General features: G+C 36.6%; 1 protein-coding gene across 8 annotated transcripts in view; it reads left to right on the top strand.

Annotated features, from left to right (window-relative positions):
- Positions 1-25,793, top strand: part of ST7 (suppression of tumorigenicity 7) — a 235,422-nt gene that overhangs the window by 36,770 nt on the left and 172,859 nt on the right. The window contains exon 1 of one of the 8 annotated variants that reach the window (XM_032401719.1): positions 8,834-9,689. The exons of 5 other annotated variants lie outside the window; for them this stretch is intronic. In XM_032401719.1, coding sequence (XP_032257610.1) covers positions 9,677-9,689 — 13 coding nt within the window. In that variant the 5' untranslated portion in view covers positions 8,834-9,676. Of the gene's footprint in view, positions 1-8,833; positions 9,690-14,595; positions 15,953-25,793 lie in introns of those variants that run through there. 2 more of the 8 variants (XM_032401718.1, XM_032401720.1) reach the window with 2 other exon arrangements.

Raw genomic sequence — 25,793 nt, 5'->3', positions numbered from 1 at the left:
AAACATTTATGATACTTTAATCTGTATTTCTATAAAGACTTGATTCAAATGTAATTTGGGGTATTTTAGGTAAGTAGTATATGGGAACCTAACATGTTTTATCTTCTGATTTCCTGAGATATTTTTGTAACATGGCGATCTTTAAGTGTTTTGCTGCTGTATAATGCCTGGAAGTTCACTGGCCTCTGTATTTTGTTCCTTGTTATATCATCTATCCTCAGTGTATGCTTTTTTTTTTTTTTCTTAAACACACATTCCTAGAATCTTTTACATTCTCAGTGAAATATTAAGATGTAAGTCCTTTGAATCTAATTTCACTGAAGTGGAATGTATTTGTTAATACATAATAATATTGACAAAATAACTTAAGAAACTTTTTCCATTTTATTTGATCATTATTTACTTAAGATTTATTATAAGAACAGATTTTCGATGTTAGTAATTCACATTATGTACCTATAAAATCTGGTATTATTTTAACATTTGTATAGAGCCAGAAAATCTAAGAGCTATCGATCCTAAGTCTAGCTAGCTCTAGTTTAGACTCACTTCACCTTTAGTGATCTCCTGTGATAATGAGTCATAAATGGTCCCTGTTTTTCCTCTGTCTTTACATTGATTATTATCATTAATATAAAAATATTTCCAGTTTTCATGATTAGATAGTGTATCAAATTTTTATGAAATGCTAAAGGACATTACTGATAAGACCCTATGAGATTTAGTTCCTTCTTTGTATATCACACTTCCTGCCCAAGTGCTGGTGGACTGTGGAAACAATGACTAACATGGATCACTGTTTTAAGATACAGTATGCTGAATTCCCAGACATTAATTTGAAAATAAATTATGCTCATGAAAAGTATGTAGGGCATGTTTCTGCTAAAAAAAAGGTCCTGGGAAAAAGTCCGAGTTGGATTGAGAAGATGGAGTACCATATAAAGAATGACTCAAAGGACAGATATTTATTATACTTTTATCTTTAATTTGGCATTTTACATATTCAAAAGCTGATGCATTTTGTTTGTTAAACATAAATATATAGACCATAAATAGAAATGTTTCAGAGATATTTTGTTATTTAAGCAAAAAAGTCAATAAGGGTAATTTAATAATAAATACTACTAATTTCTGATATTTCACCATTTATAAGGTGTTCTCAGACATGAAGTATGGTTAATAGGTTGCTGAGAGGTTCACATATTTCATGTTTGAGAAAACTGAGGTACTGCTCCCTGCAGCCTCTTGCAACTACCCTTCTCCTCCTCTAGGTACCTCATAAAAGTAGAATCATATGGTATTTGTCGTTCTGTGACTCGCTTATTGCACTTAGCATCATGTCCTCCAGGATCATCCATTGGAGCACATGTCAGAATTTCCTTCCTTTTTTCCACTGTATGCTTGTCCAGAAAACTCCAAAATGCTATATTATTCCTATTGCTTTGTACATTATTTTTTCAAACCTAACAGTGTTGCAGAGATCTTTCCAAAGACATCAGTATTGATACACCATTATGTATATATCCCTTCCTGTTCTACAGGATAGCATCCCTGTTCTACAGAAGGGGAAAGTGAGGCTTGGAGGTGTCTAACTTCCAGTTTATAAGCAGCAGTGTCAGAGACTAATCCAGGTCTGCTTGATTCTGCAGTCAGACTGCAGTGGTTCGTTTGGACCAAGGATGTGATTATTGTGGGAAAGTGAAGCAATTTTGAAGACAAATTTCTGTGGTGCTAAAGGACCTGATTGTATGCTTTTGTTGTGGGAAGCTCCACAACTTGGATATTTTATGGTTGCAGAAGGCACTAATGTCTGTCTCTAGAAACATCTTCCAAATGTTATACTGTATTGTATTTTCTCTTGATTCACTCATATCTGTGTTAAGACTGGATTATTTCTGAGACAGCTGCAATTGTCCTGATCAGAAATATATTTCCAACGGCCTTTCAAAAAGCCAGAGATAAAAGAGCAGAGAGGAAATTATCTGCCTCTTATCTGAAGGATAATGAAAAGTGAAAAAATGCTGAAACTCTCAGTGGGCTAGGTCAGATATCATGAGTAGTGTAGCTCATTACAAGCATTTTAGGACTGGAAAAGACCACAGAAATAATCTAAAACTTATTCTTAATTTCATAAATGAAGTACTGTTGTGGAAAGGCCAACCAAAGCAGTTAAACTGTCCAGTGAGGATTGAAATCTAAGTGTCTTGTTTCTTAAGAATTCTTTTTCAGCTATTGTTGGTGAACAGTGCCAGATTTTCTCATACCAAACTAGCTAGCTATTACTTGTATTTCATACTATAAGTGTACTTCATATAAAGTTTTTTTGCTTGTAGTATAATTGAGGAGATTTGGAAATCTTTACCAATGCTTTCCGTTTTTTATAGAATTTTTGAGGGCTAGACATGTATGTGGGTTGGAAATGTTTTTGTTGTCCTTGAAAGTAGTTGATTTCTCACAAGTCAATTTAGCATTTACCACTAAGTCTAATGTAAAGGGAATGAACAAAGTAGTGTGGGCTATCAATACTCATGGTGTCATTAGAAGTGAAGGGGGCTGTGGTAAAAGTTTTCTTGAATCCCAGCCCTGAAGGAATCTATTACCTCTGTGAGTCTTGTTAATGGCAGAGACCTAATTGAAGATCAGAACTCTTTCAGAGAAAGGCCAGATCAACTATAGTAAAGATTATAGAACAGGGGTTAGCAAACTGTAATCTGAGGTCCACCTGTCTGTATGGCTTGCAAGATAACAGTGTTTCTATAAAAAAATATTTTTAACTGATTGAAAAAAATTCAAAAGAAGAAAAATACTTTATGATATATGAAAATTTAAGAAATCCAATTTCACGGTCTATAAGTAAAGTTTTATTGGAACACAGTTGTCCTCATTTGTTTATGTATTGTTTATGGTTACTTTTGCAATAAAGTGGCAGAGTTGAGGAGTTGTGACAGAGACCAGAAGGTCCCACAAAATCTAAAATATTTACTCTTTGGTCCTTTATAGAAAGAGTGTACTGACCCTTGTTATAAAACATCAAGAATGATTTATGTTTTGGAGTACCATGGATAATTCATGATTTTCTTGATAATGATAATTATCATGATAATTCATGATTTTCCAAAAACGAGCTAAATATTACCGTATTTCTTGAAGAATTTCTCCACTGGGTTTTTTTGTGGTTTTTTTTGCCTTCAGATTAACCCACAATAGTCCATTCATGACTGTTTTTCATGACTTTCTTTGCATATTTTCTACCAGTTCCTTTTGCCAGCTAGATGAACAGACTAAAATCACACAGGAAGGTCTGTGGTTTGCCTAAGGAAACTTTCTATAGAGGGATATGTCTGGCTTGGGTACCTCTCTGTTCTAGAAACATGGATTTTGATTGTGATCTTTCCACGAGAGCTATGATTCAAATGTATATACAGTGACCTTCATTTTAAAAGTGTAAAATGAACAAATATATTTATGGTTGGGTCCATATTGTGGGAGGAAAATCTTAATCTTTCATGTTTTTCTCAGGCATTTTAAAAACTTCAGTTATGTTTCTTATGACAATTTTACATCAAGATTAATTGATGTATGTTCTTTTTTATTGGTTAGCCTTAAACATTTAAACCAATGTCTCTTTTTACAGTCATCTTTCACTAGAGTAAAATAATCAATGATTAGGTAACTATACCTCTTATAAAAGTTACTTTCTCCCCTCCTCCCAGTTGTGGTTACTTGATGTCAGCTCTCTTGGGGCTCACATAAGGAAGGTGGCCCTGCTATGTTACAGGAGGTCTGAATCTTTCAGCCTCTGAGAGTTTGGTATCATACCAACATTGCCACCATTCTTTTAAAGCATAACCAACAGGTGTTTTCTATCCAGAAAGAGCGCTTATCTGAAGGTTTGGAGTTTGGTAAGGTGGATCTTCAATCAGGTTTCACTAGGCCTTTAGTCATAATTCTGCTTTTGTGCTTGTCGGTGATTTTTAACTTTTGTCTTAGAGATTGTATGGCACTGGTCTGGGTCATGGTATTGAGTTGAGCAGTTGAGTTCCCATCTTATTTCGTAGGGCTGTTTTGTGACCTGGTTGGTCCTTGATGGTCCTCTGTCTTAGCTTACTTAAGAGTTTTGAGATATGGGGGTAGCTCACTCACGGGAGGAGTTGGTTTCACCCGTTAGAATCTTCTTCATTCAGAGAATCCTTTTTGCAGTGGAGCCTTCTCATATTATGGGGTAGGCCATGAGGTAGCCTTGGGGTTTGATAAGCAAAGCCAAGGAAGAAAGACAGAATATGAAAAGGAAATGCTGAAGCAGATGCAGGCTGGAGTGGGTGGTAAGAAGTCTGGGAGAGCAGCGACATCTTAGGTGAAATTTGTTCTGACTTAGACTAAGGGGAAGTTGGGAGGAGGCATAACATTAAGGCATTTTGACTCAACTCTGAGTTGTTGGTGAGGAGGGTGAGAATAGAGACCAGAGGGAAAACCCCATGTTATCATTTTTGCAACGTGGAAAAACAGGGTGAGCATTTATGATCTACCTCTGGGGTTTTAAAATGTGCAATAAAGTGAGTTATTGAATGGGTCCGAAATATGACGTAAATATTATGGTAAGATTATGGTTGTCAGGTTTAAGGGGGAAGAGTGAAGTAGGAGTCATGCCCTTTCTCCTTTTCGGGGGAGGGTGAAGGGCTATGGACTCACATATCAAGAACTATTCCAGGTAGGAAAGCCATGAAAAGGAGAGAGAGGAGAGCCCCTGAACTATCATCTACAGAAAACTTGGCACTCCCTGTCTAGGCCATCTCAATCATGTCTTGGAAGGAGGAGTCTCTTTCAGAAGCTTTTTTTTTTTTTTTGGTCAGATTTTTTAATTTATTCATTTGAGAGAGACGGATTGAGCGAGTGAGAGCACTAGCAGGGAGGAGGGGCAGAGGGAAAGGGAGAAGCAGACTCCCCGCTGAGCAGAATGCCCACCTTCCGGGTTTGCTCCCAGGACCCAGTGACCGTGACCTAAGCCGAAGGCAGATGCTTAACTGACTGAGCCACCCAGGCATCCCCAGAAGCTTTCTTGCTGGCACTCGGCTTGTTGTCTGAGAGGGCTGACCTTTACCCTGAACCAGTAGGCAGGGCCTCCCAACAGTTATTTCTGTGGGTGTTTGTGGGTGTTTGTCTACTAACTCTTGGTTAGCAGAGTTACTGGGGGGCCTGTCTAGAGAGAAACAGTATACCTGTAAACAGTTGGAGGCTCCCATGGAGCATCAGCCATTCAACGTAAATGCACTGGATTTGGACGATACACTGGCTCCCTGGTTTCCCACCCTCGAGGTGGGGCTGTTCCCAGAGCTCCAGCAGGATCTCAGAGGGGATGGTGTGGACTAGGGGAGGAGGAGCAATTACCTGCAGGGAGTTACTCGAGTTTTCTCATCCAGCTGTAATTGGTTTACAGTAGAATTCTAGATCCTTGGTGTTGAATTAGATTTTAAGGATCATCTAGTTCAACCTCCTCATTTTACCAGTGAGGGGAATGGACACCTACAGAGGTTCCAGGACTTAGGAAATGAGTGGCAGTGTTGAGGCTAGGCCTTAGGTCTCTTGATTCAGTAACTATGCTTCTTCCAGCTTCTTCCAGCCTGGGGCATGAAAGGTTAAATTATAGCAGGAATCTGACGTGGGGTTCCTGGGTGCTGCTGAGTCAGTAAGTTGCAGTTAGGACAGTGATCCCTACCTGGGCCATAGGCTAGAACAGGTGACCTGAGAAGAACCTGTGACTCCGATGACTTGTTGCTACTTGTTGGAGAGGACGATGATGTAATTGTTGCCGGGGATGGTGTGGGGGGGCTGCATCTAGACCTACCAGCGAGTCTCCTCTGCTGAGAGTGAGATGGGGAGAGAGAAGTTTCTTGGGGAGGAAGGTAAGGGGAACTAATTAAAGACCCTCCTCCCGAGTGACCTGTGAAGTTAGAGGAACTTGCTCAAACCCAGGCCAGGAAAGTGGTATTTACTGTGACATTTGGAGAACTGAAAAGTAGAGAGGGACGGACTTGGTGGTTGCTGGGAGTGCTGGGAGTAGTTCTGGCCCTTTTATGGTTATAGCGTTCTGCACTGGAGTGCTTATTTCTGCTTAACTGGGTAATACAGCTCTCATTTTAAGCTGTCACAATGGCTTTGAACATTACCTCTTTCATTCTGGTTCTGTTTAATTTTTCCATATGTTGAAATTGAACATAGACCATAAAAGAATGTTTGTTAACTCTGAACTGAAGTATTTGGGAAATTGCAGGATTGGTTTTATTGGAAAGAATGATCTTAGGTTTTGGAAATGTTTTTTCTTGTTTTGCTTCCATTTGTTGATCACCTGCTCTGTAGAGGCCGAGTCTCGTAGGACTCTGAGCTGGGCTGCTTCGGGTGAACCCTGGCTCTGCTCTGTTCAGTGTATGACCTTAGTTAAGTGATTAGTTACCCTCCATGCCTCAGTTTCCTCATTTCTATTTTTTTTTTTTTTAAATCAGTTTCCTCATTTCTATTTTTTTTTTTTTTTTTAAAGATTTTATTTATTTATTTGACAGAGAGAGACACAGCGAGAGAGGGAACACAAGCAGGGGGAGCGGGAGAGGGAGAAGCAGGCTTCCCGCTGAGCAGGGAGCCCGATGCGGGGCTCGATCCCAGGACCCTGGGATCATGACCTGAGCCGAAGGCAGACGCTTAACGACTGAGCCACCCAGGCGCCCCAGTTTCCTCATTTCTAAAATGAGGACAATACCTTACAAGATTGTTGTGAGGGTTAAATAAGTTAACACATGATGTAAGACAATGCCTGGTACACATAAGTACGACTTACACGTTAGCTCTGTATTTACATAAATAAAGGCACTGACATGGGCCCTTTGTCAATTTATGAGCCAACAGAGGCTCAGAGGATTTAAAAACTTGCCTAAGATAATCCAGCTAATAAGTGGCTAAGGTGTGACTTGAACCTTCCCTGTCTGACTCAAAGCCTGGCTTTTAACCACTCTGCTGGCTTTTTGAGGTGTGGCAAATCACTTAACTGTAGATTGTAGGTCTTTAAAAATTTATTTTTTTATTGGAGTATAGTTGACATATAATGTTACATTAGTTTCAGGTGTTGAATATAGTGATTCAACTTCTCTCTATATTATGTTACGCTCACCAAGTGTAGCTAACGTCTGTCATCATACAGTGCTACGATAGTATCATTGACGTGTTCCTTATGCGGTGCCTGTTATTCCCGTGACTTATTCATTCTATAACTGGATGCCTGGATCTCCCATTCCCCTTCCCCTATTTTGCCCATCTCCCTCCGCCTTGCCCCCACAACCTTCAGTTTGTTCTCTGTACTTACAGGTCTGATTCTGCTTTTTGTTTTCTTTATTTATTCATTTGTTTTGTTTTTTATATTCCACATACAAGTGAAATCATATGGTATTTGTCTTGACTTATTTCACCACTTAGCATAGTACCCTCTAGGTCCATCCATGTTGTCATAAGTGGCACAATCTTATCCTTTTTAAGGCTGCGTAGTATTTGTGTGTGTGTGTGTGTGTGTGTGTGTGTGTGTGTGTGTGTGTGTGTGTATAACATGCATACTACATCTTCCTTATCCATTCTTAGGTTGCTTCCATATCTTGGCTATTGTAAATAACACTGCATGAACATAGGGGTGCGTATATCTTTTCCAGTTACTGCTTTTGTTTTCTTTTGGTAAATACCCAGTAGTTGTAATTATTGGATCATATGGTATTTCTATTTTAATTTTTTGAGAAACCTCCATACTGTTTTCTGCAGTGGCTGTACTAATTTACATTCCCACCAGCAGTGCACGAGGGTTCCTTTTTCTCCACATTCTCAACACTCGTTATTTCATGTCTTTTTGAGTTTAGCCTATAGATTGTGGATTTTATAGCTGTTTGCCCATCTATCCATCTGTCTTGTACCTTCTAGTTTGGATTTTTTATTATGTTCTCATTTTGTCAATAAAATGCATTTCCTTAAAACATCTGTAATTTCAACAAGAATTATAAAATATAAAGTTAGGATAAGAATAAAACAATTGCTCTTAAAATAATGCTACTCAAATAATTAGATAGGAATTTTTAAAAGCCAAGCTAACAGTTCCTAATTGTGAAAGGCATAAAATGTCATTTCATGTGACATCTGATAATGGCTATCAGTGTTTCCACACACTTGTAAGTTTTGTGGAAGTTAAGACAGTTATTATTAGGCATTTCGAGTTTACCATTTTAAAAACAATTATGGCATTACTGTTTTAACCATGTGCACATCTTAATTACCAGGAAGAAACTATATCAACTTTTTATAGCTCATGGAAAGCGTTCTAATCTCTACTCTAGATTAAGATAAAGAGAATTAAGGCCTGAGAAGTGAGACAGGGCTGCTCAGCAGCAGTGGCAGGTGAGGTTGATGAGAATTAACAGCTTTTGACTGTTAGCAGAACGTGGTGTAATGGGATCTGCTTATGGTAGTGAAACATTGACTAGATGGCTGCGTGAAATGATGCTTTCTCATTTATTTCATAAAATTATTGGGGAGATCTGTTCAATGATGATACTGAGCCCAGAATTTTTAAGATTTCTGTAGGATACATACTTTTGATATTGAGTGGAAAATTAGAAATCATATTTATAGTATTGTCAATTTGTAATTCTCTTATGGAGAAACTTATTCCAAGTAGCAAAATAAAAACAAAACAAAACCACTCTAAACAACCAATACCTTATCTTTCTTAAAGTAGCTGCAATTTGGGGGAGTATTTAATATATATATTATATATTATATATATATCTAATATATATTTAAATTGGAAATTGTCCAGCCATTCAAGTTGCTCAAAAAACAAAAAAAGCTGATAAAGTGTTTTAAAGGTTATTTATTTATATCTTGTCTCTGGGCAACGTAAAAAATTGTATTAAGATGAAGTAGCCACTGTTAAAGTTTATTTAAAGTTTTAGCCAGGGATATGCTCAAGATCAAAACAATTGGCAATGAAGGAAAAGATGGCTCAGGGTATGTGGCAATGACATTAAAGATTATGTCAGATGATAAGAATCTGTCTCAGGAATGACCATATGTCCTTTCCATCTGACGTCTGTTTCAGGACTCAGACAAATGAGTCAAAGGTTTTAGATCTGCTTTGAAAAATTGTTCTTTCATCACCTTTATTAGGTTTGTTTACAAATTAATCCAATGTGTTTCACATTGATCAAATGTGCATACATTCAAATGAATGGACATAATGGCAAAATTATATTCTTCTTAAAAATTTGGACAATTACTCTTTTCAGGTTATATGGGTTTGTACCATTGAGTACTAGGATGAAGTATAGGTATCTTGTGTGCTTTTCACTTAGAGAAAGAAGAGAATTTTTTCCCCCCTAGTTTTAAACTAATAATACAGGAATGAAATGGGAAGAAATAACGGTTCTTTTCTAAGAGAGACTTTTCTAAGATGACTTTAAAAGAACAGGCAGAGGAGAGCAGAGCCACGTCAGTTGTGGCTTGAGTTCGAGATAAGCAGAAGTGTGTGTGTGCTTAACGTCACATGGCAGGAGGCTTTCCCCAGAGCAGTTTGCCTGTCCAGGGAGCTGTTTCATTTTGTGTCTGATAGAGCTGTACTTTGGAAAATACCCGCTTCCCTGCCTATTGCTTCATTATGGATTATACAGGTAAAATTAAATTTAAAATATTGTCCAGCCATGTAGAATTGTTTAAAATATTTTGCATTTAAATTTAAAAATTATGTTGATTGTGTTTGTATTTTTAAAAATATGATGTATGAATTTGTTGTATGCAAATTTTGGTTAATTTAGGATAAACACTTAAGGGAATTTGTCAGATATACCCTTGTTTTTTCTATTTCAGTTTGGGTCATAACCAAACAGACTTAAAATAAAATGCAATCCATAATTAATTCTCATGCCTCCCCTCTGGGCCAGAAGGTTTAGAGTACAAACATTTGAGTTCAGATTATGCCACACAGAGAATAAAATATAGACACCGTCTACAGAGAGCTTCTGGTTTCTAGAAAATATTTTTGGCATTGTGATAGTCGTTTCGTGCATGTGTGTGGCTCAGTCTTTTAGATAGAGTTGACATCATGTGGTAATTGGAGAATTTCAGTTTTTATCCCAAATTTTCTGAGTATTAATGTGTCCAGAAATTTCAGATGAATAACTAGCCTCTTTCTTTTTTAAACTACATAACCTTGTTCCCAAATTCTAGTTTCTGAATGGTGAATTGGTACAGGTTTGGAAATAAAGTTAAGGTTAGACTAACCATAGTTGCTGGTTGCTTGGTGAATAAGTGGGGGATTCCCTTGGATCAGGTGGGTGAAAGTGGGATTAGGAGGTGAGGTGATGATAAGGAGGACAGGACATGAGTCTTTGCCAAAATTTATGAGCAAATTAAAAAATTAATCACCTTAATTCAAAATTTATTATTACCTTAAATTTGAACTTTTGGGTAATGGTAACACTGTTTTCTGACAGATTCCTTTTAAACTAAAGAACATAGGCTTTGGAAGATTTTCCATCAGGGCAGAGACCCACCTTGCATACCCAGTATAATGACAAAATCCCAGTGTGCATTTAGATTAAGCTCTACTTACATTCTCTATAAATGATCCCTTTTGATGTGTGTGTGGATCTTTGACAATATGGTACCAAATTGTAAAATTTTTGTGAGATTAAGAATTTAAAATGTAACTTTTAGGAGCTTGTTATGTAAAGGACTTTTGTGGAAAATACTTTTTGAAGATAAAACATTTTAAAATAATTGCCTCAAATCCTTTTTTCTATAAATCCATATTTTCTTGTTTTAGTGTTTCTTTAAAGCAAGTATAAGTGTGTGTGTGTGTGTGTGTATGTGGTGTGTATATTTGGAATTTTTTTCATAAGATTAGTGTACCAGAATTTTTGTTTCACAGCTCTGAAATAAAATAGACTTACCTTTTAGAAGGCTAACTCTATGTGTGTTATTCTGTAGAAGCAGAAAGGGACACACTTCATAGCCAAAATGCAAAGAACTGAAATTTCCAAAAGCTTACAGGGAGCTTTACTATGAGTATGTTTTCAATTAGAAATTTGTACCTATTTTCCAAAGAACAGAATCATTGATTCTTTCATTTTTCTGTAGTTTATATATTGCCACTAAACCACTTCTATGTTGTTTTTAGATAATACTTTATAAACATATAGGTGGTATTCCAAAAGACACACAACTTTAACATGCTAAGTAGACATCAAGAGGAATACTAAGGAAACTTTAGTGTGAACAAAGGCTCCAGGGAAATTCCAGATATGACACTTTCAAAATTAGTTATTGTGCGTACTCTAGGGAGAATATGTGGTTTAAGTTCTTACAACATTAATAGATAAATTAATTTAGTTTTCTGATGTGGTAGGAAGCTATTTTGGATGTTGTCTTCTATGGTGATTTTTATAAACATTTACATAATTGCAAATATAGGTATATTTACTCTAGTAAACTGCAAAGAGAACGCATATGTTTTCAGTTCATGGGAGAGTGAATTTTTTTGGATTTGAAAAGAGAATTTATTTTACTGTCAGCACAGTTCATGAAGCATAACCACTTTGTACTTAATGACATCATCATAGCACTGAAGGGGTTATCATGCAGTAGAAAATGATTCTTAATGACTCAAGAATAGATTTATTTATTTATTTTTTCTTGGACTGCTCTTTCTCCCACAGGGTTTCCATGTCATCCATGTGGTTTCCTTTCAGTTTTTTCAGGTCTCTGTTGAAAATGTCATCTTTTAAGGGTAGCATTACCTGACAGTTTTAGCTGAATAGCCCTCAATTTCAGTCACTCCTCAGCCTCGAGTTCCTCATACCTTTCTTTATAGCACATGCCACCCCTGACATATTACATTTGTTTGTCTCACCCACCAGACTATGAGCTCCATAGAGGAGGGGGTTTGTTCTTGGCTGTACCCCTGGAGCGCAGAATGGCAGGCTCCCAGGAAAGAGTTGTTGAGTGATTTATGAGTGGGGTTTCCTCTAAAAATGACTGTTGACTTGGGTTTAAGATTTTCCCTACTATCTTTCTTTATCAACAGTGTTCTGATCTAACAATGATGATTTTGGCCACTAAATTATTTTGAATATTGATCTTTCCTTTCATTGCTCATTTTATCCTGAAATTAACAATACTCACTTTACTAATTAAGGTTGCAGGCAGATAGGCATAATTAGACAGAACTGGTAATTCAAAGATCACTTTGGTTTTGGAATGTAGTATGTGATTTTTTTTGGAGGGGCATAGAAGATATCAGATCAGTTTTATTTCATTATATTTTCCTTAGGCAACACATGAAAATTTGTCTTTATTCTCTGAGCTCATGCCAACCGCCTAGAGGAGAGAATTAGAGCAGAATAAGGTTTTGGAATCCATTTTGTCAAAGATGGGCCTTCCCTGATATGGATTCCAACCTTCTAAAGTATTTAGAAATACCTCAGGCCTCCAGAGGTTATAGAAACCTTAGTAGGAGTCAGAGGTGGTCATTTGTGTCCAGTTTTACTGGCAAGTGAGATACCTAATGTTTTTTAACATACTGACCCTGTTATAGTTCTCTAAAAAGTTGACATCTTGAAAAATATTGCCGCTTTTAACTTACTCTCAGAAGTCAGCACCAAGCAGTAGGTTTAGGCACTCAGGAAAGTGCACTTATAGATGCATACATACACCTCATCTGTGAGTGAAGAAAGGAGCTACATCAGTGACTTGGCAGAGCAGTTATTGCACATAGATTATGGCCTCGGATGGAAAATATCTCTTACCTGGGATCACTTTCTCATTCTACTTTTCCTCTTGCCTTTCTACTGGCCACACCCGTCCACCTTTTGTGTGGCTATTCGTGTACAACATCTGGTATGCAATTTAAAATAGATCTTACGTAAGGTAATATTCTGGTTTCAACCCTTTTGAAGGGTATTGCCCTTTTGCACTTCCTACAGTTACATCTCAACACCATTATTGGTATTCTCCATTGGTTGTTGCCATGACCAATGATTTGGGAGGGATACATTTTTCTTAATTCCTGCATTTTTTCAGCATAGTCCTCTGTCATTCTTAGCTTTCTCTGGTGACCTTTCTCTTTTAAGAATATTTTTCTCCACATTTTCAGTAGATTTCTATTTTCCTTGTTTTAGTGGATACCTTAAAATGTAATTTTAAGTATTTATTAGTTTTCAAGAAGCATTATGGAAGAGTGGTTAAGAGCATATACTTTGGAACCAGATGACCTAGGTTTGAATCTCAGCTTATCATTTGGTACTTGTGTGACCTTGGCAAATTATTTCACTCTCTATCAGATATGGACACTAAAGGTGTCTACATCTTAGGGTTGTTATAAAGATTCAATAAGTTAATACATGTAAAACTTCCAGAAAAGTACTTGGTACATCATGAATATTCAGTAAATATTAGTTATTGTTATTCTTTCCTACAACAAAATATTTGTTCTTTATCTTATATAGTATCATTGCACTTTCTTCATAATGGTTTAGCATTTTCAGTAAGCAAAGGTCAAATTACCTTGAATAAATTATGCTATATCCACACAATAGAATATTATGCAACCATTAAAAGGATGAGATGGATCTACATATCCTGACCAGAAAAGCTATTAATGATATTTTTAGATGGTAGTTTGCAGTTCCACATTCATATCAGAATTTAATGTTTAGGGCGTCTCGGTGGCTCAGATGGTTAAGCGTCTGCCTTCGGCTCAGGTCATGATCCTGGGGTCCTGGGATCGAGTCCCGCATCGGGCTCCCTACTCCTTGGGAGCCTGCTTCTCCCTCTGCCTCTCTCTCTCTCTCTCTCTCTCTCTCTGTCTCTTATGAATAAATAAATAAAATATTAAAAAAAAAAGAATTTAGGGCGCCTGGGTGGCTCAGTTGGTTAAGCGACTGCCTTCGGCTCAGGTCATGATCCTGGAGTCCCTGGATCGAGTCCCGCATCGGGCTCCCTGCTCGGCAGGAAGTCTGCTTCTCCCTCTGACCCTCCCCCCTCTCATGTGCTTGCTCTCTCTCATTCTCTCTCTCTCAAATAAATAAATAAAAAATCTTTAAAAAAAAAATGTTTAAAAACTACATTATATAAAAACATGTCTTTGTAAATGTAAGAAAATATTGGATATATACCTTGGATGAATGGATGGAAAGGAAACTTGAGCTCTTGAATTTCCTATTTTATACGATTTTATTTATTTTTTTTTTTTTTTAAAAATTTTTTTTTTTTTTTTTTTTTTATTTATTTGAGAGAGAGAGCACATGAGAGGGGAGAGGGTCAGAGGGAGAAGCAGACTCCCTGCTGAGCAGGGAGCCCGATGCGGGACTCGATCCCGGGACTCCAGGATCATGACCTGAGCCGAAGGCAGTCGCTCAACCAACTGAGCCACCCAGGCGCCCCATCCTATTTTATATGATTTTAAAAGTGTGGGATTGTGGGAATAGACACACACACACACACACACTCTTTTTGTGCATTTCAGTGTTTTTAAAACATTAAAATTTCTTTTTTTTGCTTGTGTTGGATAGATACTCCAATGAAAGTCTGCATATTTCTAGCTTTAAAAAAAAACCAGATTTCTAAGAGTAAAGGCAATGCAGGAAGAGTTTTATTTATCAAGTGAGTCAAGAGACAAAATAACAATATCTTCAATTATTTCTTTGCAGGAGTAGATTGAAAAGAAATGTATGGGTCCTATGTGCCCACCGACACACAGGTGTACACAGGTGTGTGCACACAGCCTTAAAATGACTGAGTTACTCTAGAAAAGGACGGGAATTCTCATAAGGCAAAAGGAAGAAAAATAAGGCCAAAGGAATGGGATAAGAGAAATACAAATTGATAATATATTCCTAGAGCTGTGGTTTTCACATTTGAATAACAGTTGCAACATAACTAATAAAGTAATTGCTAACATTTGAGAGCTCACTGTGTGCCAAGCAGTGTTCTACGCACTTACAATGTTATTTTTCTGTTAATATATGGATATATTTGTGGGTATGTTTTTATGTCCAGAATGTGTGTGCAATAGTATACATATTTTTACATAATTGTGATTGAGTGTACAGCCCTTGATCTGTCAGTGTAGCATAAGCATAGAGAAAAAACAATGAGTTCTGTAGTTATTTTTAAAGGTAGTTAATTTTTCTCGTTTCTGATATTCTTAATTCCCTTGAAAAGTTTCACTTGCTGCATAAAACCAAGAACCCCGATCTGCATGATATCTTTGTGGTTAGTTGCTGTAAAGCCAATATTTAAATTTCTTTGAGGTCTTTTTTAGTGCCTGGTATTACAAGATGAAGATCTCATCAGGAGGGTGAATATATATGTGGCTCTGGGTCTTGTGCATTTTGTGACAAAGGAATTCCCCTTTGAATCGCCTGCTCCCCTGAAGCCCCTGGAGCCTCTGGCTCAAGCAGTGCCGTTGGTCTGTGCAGTGTCTCTGACGTCATCGGTGTATGCATAAGCCCTGCTATTGTCTTACTGCTACAGCAGGGCTGGGGATTGCGGTATCCGCTGTTGCCGCTGCTCCCAGGCCTGCCCCTGCTGCTACCTAGTCCTGCCTCACTGCATCCCAGAAGAGCCACGTTGGCTTGCCTTTCCCTATTGGATTTTCAAAAGCAGCTCTTCGGTTTTTGTGCTGTAGGAGACCTTGCTTTTCAATCACACGGGAGAACACTGAAGCTTGTAAGAGGAGAATCTGGCAGCTGGACACAGCTTGGACTGCATTGTGTGTCTTCATGACCCCTGCTGTGTAGCGGCTCATCTTTTCACTCTCACACGTACACTCTCCTCGATTTTATTTCCTTCCTTTTTTTTTTTTTTTTTTTCTTTCTTCTAATTTTTTTAAAGCAGCCTCTGGAGCCAGCCATGTTTGGCACTGAATCTTCATGTAAGTAAATGGATCCCACTTCTTTGCTATTTAGAAATCTGTTTGCTGTCAAGGTTTCATTGGCTTGGACTTTATATCACTTTGCCTTAGGTCATTAACAGCCTTTGTATTTTGGCTCTGATTACAAAGGAATTGGTCCCAGGGAAGGGACTCCTCCTTAACTGGGTTATTCATTCTTAAGGCCAGGGATGTCAGTGTGGTCAAAACCAGGCCTTCAAGAGGGAGGAGGGAGGAAGACAGGAATCCAGGCAGTCTCCCCAGAACATGTTAATTGATGGGATCAAGTCTGTCACAGATCTATTGTGGGTTCTATAATGGTCCTTAAACCTAAAGTAGAAACTGGGAGGATCTGAGATGATAGTGTTTATTAGAAAGGGAAAAAGGTTTATAGTTTTTATCTAAAAGGAAAAAAAAAAGGTGTCATTACACCGTCTTCCTCCATATTTTTACGAAAGCATAGGAGTAGTCATTATATGCAGATTTAAAGAAAAAGAAATAAGCTTTATTGTAGAGATTTTTTTTTTTTAACACAATGATTTCAGTGTTGATATGCTGGCTAGCGTCACAGTCTAGCAGCATCATATCTGTCTTAAAACTTATACAATAAAATTGCTTTGGTGCAGAGCAGGCCCTGCACAATGGGCTGGGCTGGACAGCACTTGTAGACAGCTACAATTGGTATTTAAAAAATGATGACCAGCCTGACTAATTGGAGTATTATTTAATGTTGGATGTAGAATAATAGAACTTATCCTTGCAGTCACACAGGCTTTGCAGAATATTTTGTCATTATCAAATAGCGATATCAAAATATCATTTGTCAGTATTTTGTCATAAGCAAAGATGACAGTTAAGTATTTCTGAAGAGACTCAACCTGCTGGCCTAGAACATTAAAAATTGGCAAGATACCATCTTTGTGGGGAGAAGGGGGTTAGGGCAGGAATTTAGGAAATGCATTTCTTAAGAATTTATAATCCGACCTTTTCTTTCTGATCTCAGGTGATTAGTGTGCCTATTTGTGTGCAGCTGATGATTGTTCTAGAATAGTTGTATTTCAAGAGAGCTTATAATCCTCAGTTTTTCTGTTTCTTGATTGTTTTTTTTAAAGGATTGATTATTTTTGTTGTTTCACATGGAAGCTTCTCATTGCTGAAATTAACCACACTAATGAAGGTCAAGATAGAATAACAATGAGACATAATGTTCCGTTCAGCATATGATAATATTTTCTAATAATTTAAAAATATTTTTGAATTCACTTAATGGTACATCTGGAATTATTGTCACCCAAGAAATAGGAACAGATTATTAAGTGGCAAAGACTTTCTACAGTTTCCTTTTAGTCATGGAATTTTGTTGATGTAGGAGCCTAGGTATGGACAAATCTGCTGAAGGAAAATTAGTCTTATTACTTTGTTTAGCTGAAAATAGAAGTTGAAACTCAGTGTGGGAGTCTTTGGGCTCTTGGATTAGGGACTCTAACAATGTCTGGCCAGGTTTACTAAGCAGATACAGCCTTTCTTGATTATCAAACCTGATCTTTTAATAATGTCACCCATGTGCTATGTTGTATGTTTGAAAACTGCTGGTTGCTTTTGGTCTCCATAGCTACCAGATTACTGAACAGACAGAATACCATTCAGAAGACCATCATGCAGATTTTTGCCTGTTTTTTTTTTTTTTTTAAACCTAATTGAGTATGAAGTTTTGCTTCTTGCTTATCACTAGAAGACCACAGATAGGTTTGTATTAGCAGTGATAATCATTAAGTGTTGAGAAAGGACGGCCTTCTTTTGATAAGGAGATGCCTTAAATCTATACTCAGAGTTTAGACAAGTGTATTTTCTTTCTGTTTTGAGGCATAGCTTTTTAGGCCTTTAATTTCTGCCTTTTGGAGGCTTTATAGGCTGAAACTGTCTATATTTAGAATATTCAGAAAAATAAGTCACATTTCAAGTTCTAATTAGTTCAGAAGGGATCTTCAAAACCAACTAAGACATTCTCACTGAATTTTTATAATAAATACTTGTTTATCTACCCTGTGTACAATATTGTGCTAGATCCTGGAAAGGTCATTTTTTTCTAACATTCTGATTTCATTATTATTTTTGATTTCTGGTTGTAGTACTTTGCTTGTATTGGATGCTTTTACTTTTTAAATTGAAGTATGGTTTACATAGGATAAAATGTGTAAGTCAAAGTATGCAGCTCGGTAAATTTTTGCCTATGTTTATACCCATGGAACCACGCCCCAGATTAAGATACAGAATATTTATATTGCCCTAGAAAGTTCCTTTGTGACGACCTTTCCCAGTCAAAAGGAAATCACTATTCTGACTTCTTTTGCTTTTCTGCTTCTTTTAGAGTCACATGTAAATGGCCCTTGTAAGTTTTCTCTCTCCCTTGCTTTTTGCCTATAAGAGAAGGAAATGTCAATGTCCTCGTTTTTTCAAATACTAGAGTAAGTTGATTTTATGTTTCAGACCTTTGTAGTCAGGAATTTTTAGTAGCTGGTATCACGTCATAACATGTTCTGTGTCACTAAAATAGTATTGCTCCATTTAAATACCAAAAAGACCCCTCCCCTCCAGCACACATGTACAAAAGCCTTAAAAATGTCAAAAAATTTACTTGGAAGAGTAGACACTTGTTCTTCAAAGTTAAAGACTTACATAGCTAAGGCATCAGAATTAATAAATGCTCTTACATTGTTTTAGTGAATATCTTCTGATAGCATTCTAGTGAATATCTTTAACAGTGCCAGTCTCAGTTTTTCTGACTTAGTGGATCTGAATCTCCTTGGTTGTGTAGATTGGCTACTGTCTATTTTGGGCCCACTTGGAATGCAAGTGTTCTCTGTTATATGTGGATGAATCCTTACAAAGCAGGAAGTGTAGCTTCTGTAGCTCTGTTACCATCTTGAACTATTTCACTGAGCTTTTCCTTTACTGAAATTTCCCATTCTAAAAATGGGAGTAGTATGTCTGCTTTTTATCTGCTTTGAGGAAATGCAATTTTAGTTTCTGTGGTCAGAATAATTTAGGTTTAAGAAAAAAGTACTATCAGTAAAGTTTTGTTGAGGAAAGTAGTCATTAAAATGCGTATTTTTGGTACTTAATTTGACAATGATCTTTTAAAATCATTCAATAAATTGAATTCTACAAAAATTTGAAAATTTTACTTTTCTTTTAAAATTTTATAAAGGGACAGAAAAATTTCATCTTTTCTTTTGGTGGAATGAAGAAAACTGGTTTTGTACTGCTGTCATTTGGTTACATCCTTCTTGATAAAGCCAGTTATTCTCCAAAGTGTAAATACTTCCAAGTACAATGATCATTTTTTCAATTAGCATTTATCTGGCTCCATCCTCCTTCTGTCTCCCCTCCCATGTTTAACTTTTTCAGGCCTCAAGGGTACCATTTAAGGTGTGCTGTGGTGGGAATTGTGCTCTGGTTTAACACATTAATATGTCTTCCAAAGAACCTGCCTCATTAGTCCAGTGAAGAGAGCAATATCTTACCTTTTGAGAAACAGCATGCCTCTGGGCAAATAATGTCATTTAATGCCTCCTTCCAAAATTTTGTTATAGTTGTAATAAATTGAAAAGAACATCTAGTGCATCTGTGGAAGGGAAAAAGAAATAACTAACGTGCCAATAAAGCGGTAGGATTTAGTGAGCTTAGTGGTGATGGGGAAATGGTGGATGTGTGTGTCAGGATGTCAGTTCTCTTGAGCTCTGGTGTGGCTGTCCCTGCCATTGTCTGGATGCCCACATCACCCTGAGTAGGTAGCTAGGTGCTGGAAAGTATTTGGGATACATGTGATGCCCCATGTGGTTTATCTTTGATGGACACCAAAAGTTCAGCTGCTGCCCTTTGTTTTCATTACTGATGAATGCATTAAGTTGGAACTGACAGCTTCTCAGTTTTAATAGTGAGTGTGGTACCATGTTTCTAAGAATAATGTAATTATCTCAAATTTTGAGCCATTGTGTGGAAGATAGTCAAAAGAATATACTCTAGCAATATTAGGTCACCAAGAAACTGTGCAATTAAACAGGCATCTCTTTGATAGAGAAACAAATGAGTCACACTCCTTTCTTTACATGCATTTCAGGGCCATTCTTGATAACCAGTCATACGTGAGATTAAACTTGGGTCTTTTGTTTTGGTGTAATTTCTGTGAATCAGTTGAGATGTTAATAGTTACCATGTTCATTCAAAAATGGCTATTCACAACTGGACCATTTTTCAATATAAGTCTTACTTCTTATTAAATAATTGTGTCAGAGTACTATTTTTGCTGTTAATATGTTTGACATTCTAGTACTCTATTTTGTTTTTCCCTTTATTAGTTTTTGTCATATGGAACAAGATAATATAGGAATATAGCCATTTCCTTTTCCTACAGCTTTAACTGGCTGTTAGTACTTAGCTGCATTGGATTTTAGATGCTTTCGTCTTACATAAAGCAAAAGTACAAATACTTACGTATACACATAAAATCTTACCTCTAAGTCAGCACTCAAGCAGTGAGTGTAAAAGAAAAATATTATTCTGCATGACTTCAGATAAGTAGAATACCACAGACTGCTAATGTCACAAATATGGGAAAATAATTATAGATAACAGAGATTTATGTTGGGACATGGTCATCAGGAGCCTGGGAAAGCTAAATAAAGCTCATAAAACATTTGACTTGTTTTGCTGTATCATCTTTTCTTTCCTTCTGACAATATAAGTTCTGATGTGAAATTTCCTTTTGGGTTTCTTGCCTGTTAATAGTTGACATTGTAATTTTTAGTATCAAGAAAATATTTTAAACTAAATAAGATAGAAAAACATTTTTCTTCTGGATATTTATATACTTATTCTGCTAATACAGAAATGGAATAAAGATACCCAGTAGTTATTTTTAAATTCTCAGATTACTTATTTTCACTTGAATATTGGTTTCCCTAATTGTTAGTCTATAGTTTGTTCAGCAGAAATTACACATGAGTTTTCAGTGATCTGTTGTTTTCATTGTCACAATGGACCAGATTCATATCCTGTATAAACCATGGGGAGTCTATGGGGAAAAATGACCATATATGGAAACTTTCCCCATAGACTCCCCATGGAGTTACACAGGATGTGAATAGGATTCATTGTTGTCATGGATTCTGAGTTGGAAAAGTCACTTACTAATGTGTAATTTGAACAATAATAATAGTCATTGCGTTAAATTATGTTCAAATACTATTAAATTTTCAATATAGGACTATATGGAGCACAAGAATATGAATTGCCGTTTTAAAAACTGTTTTTCAGAGAGTATTGCTATTCCACCATTTTTTTCCTAACAAATATAAAGCATTTATTAACATGTTTATTAATATGTTAATTAGGAAATACACAAATTTTGAATTATTTACAGGTCCTGTGATGTAGTCATAATTGCTGTGCTAGAATAGTAAATTGTAAAATTTGTGGAGATTTTGCTTGTATTAATAATGGATTCAGGTAATTGTGAACCAGAAGATGAAGATACAGTTTAATACATGTTGTAAAAATGGCAACAACCATGTGCCAGGTTCAATGACTTAAGTGCAGATACTCTGGTGCTCGATTGCCTGGATTCAAATCTTGGCTCTACTACATTCTACCAGGGTTTGGCCACCTATCATCCAAGCTCTTCTGGCCCAAAATATGGCTTATCCAATGAACTCTTGGTATTAGGGGATCTTGATGTTAGGGGAATCTCCTTTTTTGGACCAGGACATTTGTACCAAGGTAGCACTTATCAGGGGTTATCTGTGGAGAGTAGCCTTCAGCAGTGAGAAAGACTGGCTAAAGAAAGGGAAATATCACTTTGTAAGACATGTAAGTTCTTTCATGGAAGTCTTTGAAGGGACTTAGTGGGAGATCTGAAGAGAGGAGACTGCATGAAACTGGATGAAACTGGTCAGAGTTGGCAAATGCTCAGGTATTTCTCACTACTGTTCACCCCCCATGGCAGGCATTGCTAATTGGTCAAGTACTCTTGGAGGATTGGATTAAGCCACTAAAGTTTGGCATGTTTTCCTCTTAAAACACTTTATCTGTGCACCTGTTTTCTACATTAGTGTGAATCATAGTCACATATCTTGCAAATAATTACTGAATTAAGAAAAAATTAAGAATCTTAGGAGTTATGGTAATATCCCTTTAGATATAAAATAAACACACCATTCTGTGACTCATTATGGTTCTCAGAAATGTCAATAAGTTGATGATTCAGAGCCACCACTGGTCTCTTTTGAATGAAATTTATATCAATTTAGACCTATCCCCAGAGTGTGGCAGGGTACTTATCATGTACTAAGCACTCATTCTTTAAAATTTGAATCTGCTGCAGCTTAAGGTAATATTATTGAAAATATGCTGTGTGGGCTTTATAGGATGTTAATATTGAGTTTAATTAAATATTCTAGGCTAAGGAGTATATTACACCTAAGTGGCACGTATTAGAAACATCCAAGTCAATGACTCTTACCTGTCACCTTTTGGAGCAGGAGCAGGTGACACAGCAGAATAGCATATGGATTTTTATTATTAAGCCCATATTTGTTATAGGTAAACTGTTATATACTGATACTTAGTTATATATTGATAGTTGACTACATTTCATCTAAGTTCACTTATTTTTTAAGATTATTAAGTAAAAATAATGAAGTATTATAATCACCAGTTTATTTACAGCATGAAAACTAAGACTTGTCTCTTGCCAATCCTGAGACAATTTTAGGAATTGGAAAAATTGTTTTCCATTTCTTTGTGAGAGTTTCAAATTGTTAAAATTCAGGCTTATTGCATATTTTGGGGAGTACTGAGCCTCACTGGAATGCATATAGATTAGGAAATCACAGTGACTCCATTAGAGTATTATTTACCACTTACTTCCTTCATCCTTAGTTACTTCTAGAACACTTAGGGTTAGCAGAAGGCTTTGGTAGGGTTTGGCTTGGTGCGATGCATGGACTTGAATCAGGAGTCTGGGATTTCTCATCTGAAACTTCCCTAGATTTGTTTTAGTATAATGGTGTTTCAGTTATCTGTTGCTGTATAACAAAGTACCCTGAAACATAGTGGCTTAATATAAGCATTTATTATTATAGTTCACAGTTCCATGGATTGGCTGTACCCAGTGGTGGTTCTCTTGTGGGGTCTCTAATGCAGTTGCAGTCAGATGTCTGTTGGGGCAGCAGTCATCTGAAGTTTTACCTGAGCTGGAGGTTCAGGATAGCTCTCCCACATGGATATCAGTTGAAGCTGACTGTTGACTTCGGGTTCAGCTGGGGTTGTAGGCAGGTATGCCTATACTTGGCCTCTCCATGAGGTTCAAGTTTCTAATAGCATGGTGCTAGGTTCTCAGAGGAAGCATCCCATGTTGGAGCACTCTAAGAATCCTAGGAGGAAGCTGCGAGGTTTCTTATGACCTAGTCTTGGAAGTCTCAGGAGCCACATCCACCATATTATATTGGCTAAGCAAGTCACCAGGACAAGCCCAAATTCAAAGTGAGGGGAATTAGACTCCTTCTCTTGGTGAAAGAATGACAAGGTCGCATTGCAGAAGAGCAGGTAGGATGGAAAATAGTGTAGTGGCCATCTTTGGAAAGTACAGTTTGCTACAAGTAGTTTCTAAACTCTGTTCCATGTAGTTGGTTCCACAGAGTGCTGCTGAGCTTCTCTAAGTCAGGGGTCTGCCAATTTTTTCTGTAATGGGCAGTAGTGAATATTTTAGACTTGTGGACCAGACAGTTTTTTTGCAACTATTCAACTCAGGTGTTGTGGCAAATAAGCGGCCATAGACAAATGAGTGTGGCTGTATTTATGAACACAGAAATGTGAACTTCATATAATATTCACATACCAAAAAATGCTTTTATTCTTTTATTTTTTTTCCCCTAACCATTTAAAAATGTTAAAAAAAACCACATTCTTATATCAAGGGCTGTAAAACCAGGTGGTAGGCAGGCTTTGGTCCATGCGCTTAGTTCAGTGACCCTGCTCTTAATATTTGATCTGAATTTCCTTTTTAATAACTGCAAAACTAAAACAAAAACAGATATATTCACATATTAAACATAACTACTTTTAAAGTATAGGTATGACTGATAGATGAACTTATGTTCTTATTGGTTGATTTTATTTTTAAATGTTATAAATTTGAACTTATAAATGTAGTCTGTTTTACATATTGGGCTCTTACATAATATTTTGTTTGAAAAAAGATTGTGTTAAAAATGAGTGAGAGAGGGGCGCCTGGCTGGCTCAGTCGGTTGGGCGTCCGCCTTTGGCTTAGGTCATGATCCTCGGGTCCTGGGATCGAGTCCCGCATCAGGCTCACTGCTTTTCTCCTCCCTCTGCCGCTTCCCCTGCTTGTGCTGTCTCGCTCTCTGCCAAATAAATAAAGTCTTAAAAAAATGAGTGAGAGAAAAAATAAAATAGACAAAATCCTATGACGTTTGAAGGCTTTAATTTTAGTCTGTTATCAGAATAACATTAGGTGACAAAAGTAAGACAGGATATAGAGACTGTGTGATTAAATTTCACAAATATTTATCGAATGCAGAGGATTAGCGTGTGATAAGAAATAAGAGAGCCAAAAGCTTTCCAGAAATTTAAAGTTCAACTAGATATGGGGGGTGAGGCCATGGGAGAGGGAGAACAGAGAGGTTAATAATACTAAAATTATATTTCTCATTCAGTTAAAACAGTGTAGATGAGATTATTTATGATACTAGTGCCCATGGATCAAAGAAAAAAATTAGTTCTCATTGGAATTGCCATTGTATAACATGCCGCATATGACAAGGGAAAACAGTTTTTTCTTTAAATAATTTTATTGAAGGACAATTTACATATGATAAAATGTATCCATTTAAAGTGAACAGTTTGATGAATTATGGCAAATATATATATGTAACCATCCTTATCATTACAATCAAGATAAAGAACATTTCTGTAACCCTAAAAAGTTCCCTTGTGTCACTTTGCAGTCAATTTCCAAATCTCTAGAATTTCATATAAATGGGAACATACAATTGTATACTACTTTTGTGTGTAACTTCTTTTGTTCAGCATAATGTTTTCAGCCATGTTTGTGGCAGTTGGTAGTTCATTTCTTTTTATTACTGAGTAGTAGATATAACATAATTGGCTCAGCCATATGCCTATTGATACTGAGTTGTTACCTGTTTTGGGTTCTTACGAGTAAAGCTGCTATAATTGTACAATTCTCGGAGTGGACATATGTTTTCTTTTCTCTTGGGTAAAGACCTAGAAATGCAAGTGTTGAGAAACTTCCAAACTGTTTTCCAAAATAATTATATATTTTTTTACATTCCCATCAGCAATATGTAGGTGTTTAGTTGCTTTATATCCTTGTCAATCCTTGGTATTGTCAGTCTTTTTAATTTTAGCTAATTTAGTGGATGTGTAGTGATAAGATTTTGTGATACAATGTTAATTTGCATTTCCCTCATTCTTAAAGATGTTAAACATCTTTTCATGTGCTTATTGGCCATTGGTATGTCTTCACTGATGAAGTGTCTGTTCAAGTACTTCGCCCATTTTAAAAATTGGGTGTTTGTCTTATTGAGTTTTGAGGGTTCTTCATATATTTTGATACAAGTCCTTTGTTAGATATATGTATTGACACTATTTTCTTTAGTTAATAGCTTTTAGTTTTAGTAACGATGTTGTTTTTAATTTTGATGAAGTCCAGGCTTTCAGTTTCTTGAGTCAGATAGGGCACGTATTGAATGGAGCCCTGGGTGTTACACGCAAACAATGAATCATGGAACACTACATCAAA

Source organism: Phoca vitulina, unplaced genomic scaffold (genome assembly GCF_004348235.1).
Source record: "Phoca vitulina isolate PV1807 unplaced genomic scaffold, GSC_HSeal_1.0 scaffold4, whole genome shotgun sequence".
NCBI classification, from domain to species: Eukaryota; Metazoa; Chordata; class Mammalia; order Carnivora; family Phocidae; genus Phoca; species Phoca vitulina.
Note: the sequence above shows the minus strand (reverse complement) of the source record. Positions and strands in the feature narration are given on the sequence as shown.